Source organism: Nannospalax galili, unplaced genomic scaffold (assembly GCF_000622305.1).
Source record: "Nannospalax galili isolate Female #2095 unplaced genomic scaffold, S.galili_v1.0 scaffold33, whole genome shotgun sequence".
Lineage (NCBI taxonomy): Eukaryota > Metazoa > Chordata > Mammalia > Rodentia > Spalacidae > Nannospalax > Nannospalax galili.
In genome coordinates, this window is record NW_008335436.1 from 1,884,416 (window position 1) to 1,887,718 (window position 3,303).

The 3,303-nt window shown below is 43.2% G+C and overlaps 1 protein-coding gene across 1 annotated transcript in view; it reads right to left on the reverse strand.

The window, feature by feature from the left end:
• Nucleotides 1-2,539: 2,539 nt before the first annotated feature.
• Samd7 (sterile alpha motif domain containing 7) overlaps nt 2,540-3,303 on the reverse strand; it is a 17,579-nt gene continuing 16,815 nt past the window's right edge. Inside the window, exon 7 of the mRNA XM_008830120.1 lies at nt 2,540-2,731. Within this exon, the coding sequence (XP_008828342.1) occupies nt 2,540-2,731 (192 nt within the window). The remainder of the gene's footprint in view (nt 2,732-3,303) is intronic.

A 3,303-nucleotide genomic window follows, 5' to 3' on the forward strand; every position in this document is an offset into this window, starting at 1 on the left:
TGGCTAAAAGTCAAAATGTCCTTGGGCCTGTTAGCAACATACTCTGTTCCAAAGGCCAAAAATGTCAAAAGTATTTGGTAGCTAGTATTTAATCCTTAAAAGATTTTAAGGTTACCTCTTCAGAGGGGGGAATGCTGGAGGGGAGGGAGTGGATATGGATTTGATCAAAACACCTTACATACATGTATGAAATTCTCAATAAAGTTTTTGTAAAAGTTAAAAAAAAAGAAATCTAGGAACTATAGTAGGTGAAAGGTCATGTATCCAGATAGTTCTACACGCTGAGGTATGAGTGCAAAAGGGAAAGAGACTGAGATACTTCTCAAATTATTTTTATTAAAAAATCCAGACATGTTATTCAATAGCTTGTCATCTCAAAATTAATAAAAGTTTGACATTTGAGAAAATTATTTTTTCTCTCTGCCTGTCCCTCAGCAATTTACAAAAGTATATGTGATAGTGTAATATAGGTTTTTAAATTTTAATTTATTTGGGGGGCTGGGCACGGTGGTGCATGCTTTTAATCCCAGCACTCAGGAGGCAGAGGCAGGCTGACTAAGGTCAGCCTGATCTACATAGTGAGTTCCAGGCCGGCTGGGGTTGCTGGGAGACCCTGTCTCAAAAACTGAAGAAAAATATTTATTTTTAAGGGGTTGTACTGCTTTTGCAGACTTGAGTTCAGTGACTCACATCCAGTAACTCACAACCACCTGTAACTCTAGCTCTGGAGAAATTTGATGCCTCTGGCTTCTGAGGGCACTGACACATGTGTATATACCCACACCCAGATGCACATACACATAATTAAAAATGATAAAAATAATCTTGAGACTATTTTAACTTGGCAACAAATTATTAGGTTTCATTATGGGATTTTCAAACAAAAATTGTCCTTATTGATTATCCCACCCCCTCATCCCCTGCCCCTTTTGCGCCCTGCCACCCCCAGTAGCCTACTAACTTTCATGTTAAATATATCCTATTGCCCTCCCCCCACTTCCTCAACATCTTCCCCCTCTCTTGGTCCCCTTCCTAGTTCATATATACCTATACTACTGCCCACATATAGACATAAATGGTATAAAATTGTTTTATATCAGAAAAAAACCTGCTGTCATCACTGTAAAAACGGAAAGCAAAAGCAAAACACAACTGAATCAGCATGAATTGTGGAGAAGGGATTTGGAAACTCTGTCTTCCAGATCATAAAGCGAATGCAGGTAGTGTGCTCTTTGTGTTTGTTAACTGCAATTTACTTGTTTATTTGTTCTCCATTGCTGCGAATCAGATTACTTGAAACACAGCATCTGAAAATAACACCTCAGTGATATGAGTTCAGCTGTCAGGCACCTAGGAACAGCATGGCTGTGAGCCTGGATCATGGTCTTGTGGACCAGAATCAGGCTGTGGCCAAGATCTACAGCACTTTCATGTACCTGAATGGTGTGTGGCTATTGGCAGGCGACAGAAGGGGGTCCAGTGCCATATTGGGTCACACGGGGGCTCTCCACACAGGGCTGCCTAGAAACACAGAAACTGACGCAGGAACCACACAGAAGCCACAGGAATGACCACCCTGTGGGTACCATTCATTAGAAAGGACTCCTGAAATCCAGCCCACTTTAAGGGGAAGGGTTATACTAGGACAAGCATTCCAGGAGTGATTGTGGGTCCATCTTAGAGGCTGCTTACTAGGGTTTGTCCACTTGAGATGTGAATTTTAAAAATAGATGCATATTCTCATGGTTAGAAGTTGAGAATGTTCAAGAGGGAACGAGGCAAGAAGTCTGTCCTGTCAGATGGTCCCCTCATCAAACACATCGTTGTTATTTTCCTTTGTGTCCTTTTGGGGTCATTGTCAGACACGAAGTTGGAAGAAAAGGACTCCAAGAAGGAGCAGGCAGAGTCACCTGAATCCTCATCTCCCTCTTAGCAGTTCTAACCTGCTGTGCGCAGAGAACTCTTTCCTGTCTCTCTGGTAAAATCTGCTGTGAGGACTACCTTTTCATCTCCCCAACAGATAATGAGTCTTCTAGTCATTTTCATACAGTTCCATTTCAGGCATGACATACCCAGTCCTGAGTAATATGCAGTCAGAACTTTACCCTAGTGGGGTCTGCTCACTGTCATGAGGAAAAAGTGGCTTGTGGTTGGGTTCTTCTGTGTGCCTCTCTCCTCTCTTCTGCCTCCTCAGATGAGAAGCTGTGTGTCCAACAGGGTTGGAAGACAGGAAGAGGGTGAAGAGAAGCCGCTCTTTGTTTAGTTTCAGCTTTTAGTTTCTTCAGAGAGTTCTTCAGGGAAGCATCTCACTGTAGCTTTCTTGAGGTATAAACTCTTTTTCCTCCTTAGCAATTTCTTCCAAGGACAATTCTCCAGCTCCTTGGTGCTTTGGTCACTTCAGTCTTCACAGGAAGCCTGTGGGGGAAGGACTCCGCCAGGACAGCTTTGGGAGTACTGGCTCTCCTCTCTTCCTCATCCTCCACCCGATCCCTGGAATTATCTGGAAAACTGGGGATGATTTATTTCTTCTCAATAATTTTTAGTTTCTCATACTGTCTTGCTCAATTCTTTGAGGAATCATATCCTGGGAACAAGGAACATTCAACACACCACTCCAGGAATTAATATCCAAAAGAGGGGACGTAGCTGCCGGGTGATCAAATGCTTGCCTTGTATGGGCAGGAAGTGAAGGCATTTTCTTGCAGAACATACTTCCCACATGCTGAGATACCTTTGAAGACAAATTAATTACAGTAATTAAGTGTGTGAATTCTTTTAATAACCCTGCATTAACACAGGGTCAAGGAGACTAAGGTAATTTCAGACATGGCACTTCTAGGGGGTCACAATTCTAGCATGTAGTGGGCCTTTCCTGTCACGTGGTGTTTGCAGCTGTGAAGCTGGATATCACGTGGCTCTGACTTCCCATTTCTCTTCCTGGTTCTTCTCTGGTCCGTCTTCTCCCATGGAGATTTCACTCTAGGTCTACCTACCTCACCCTTCCCCAGTGGTCTCACAAGTATTCCCATAGACACTCTCCCACACCCCTACCAACAGCCAACCAGCCTTTCTTCTGGCTGAGACTAGAATTCTTCAAGCAACTTCAGCACATGATTGGTCACCAGTGAGACAAGACAAGACTGCTCTAGGACTTGGTGCTTTGATGCTGACCACTGGACAGCTACAGTAGATTTCCACTGCCCTTGCTTCAATAACCTCGGTTCTAGGAGGAACCCAAGCCCTGTCATCACAACTCAAATCTAAAGCTGCCTGTGTTCTGATGATATATATATATTCATATAT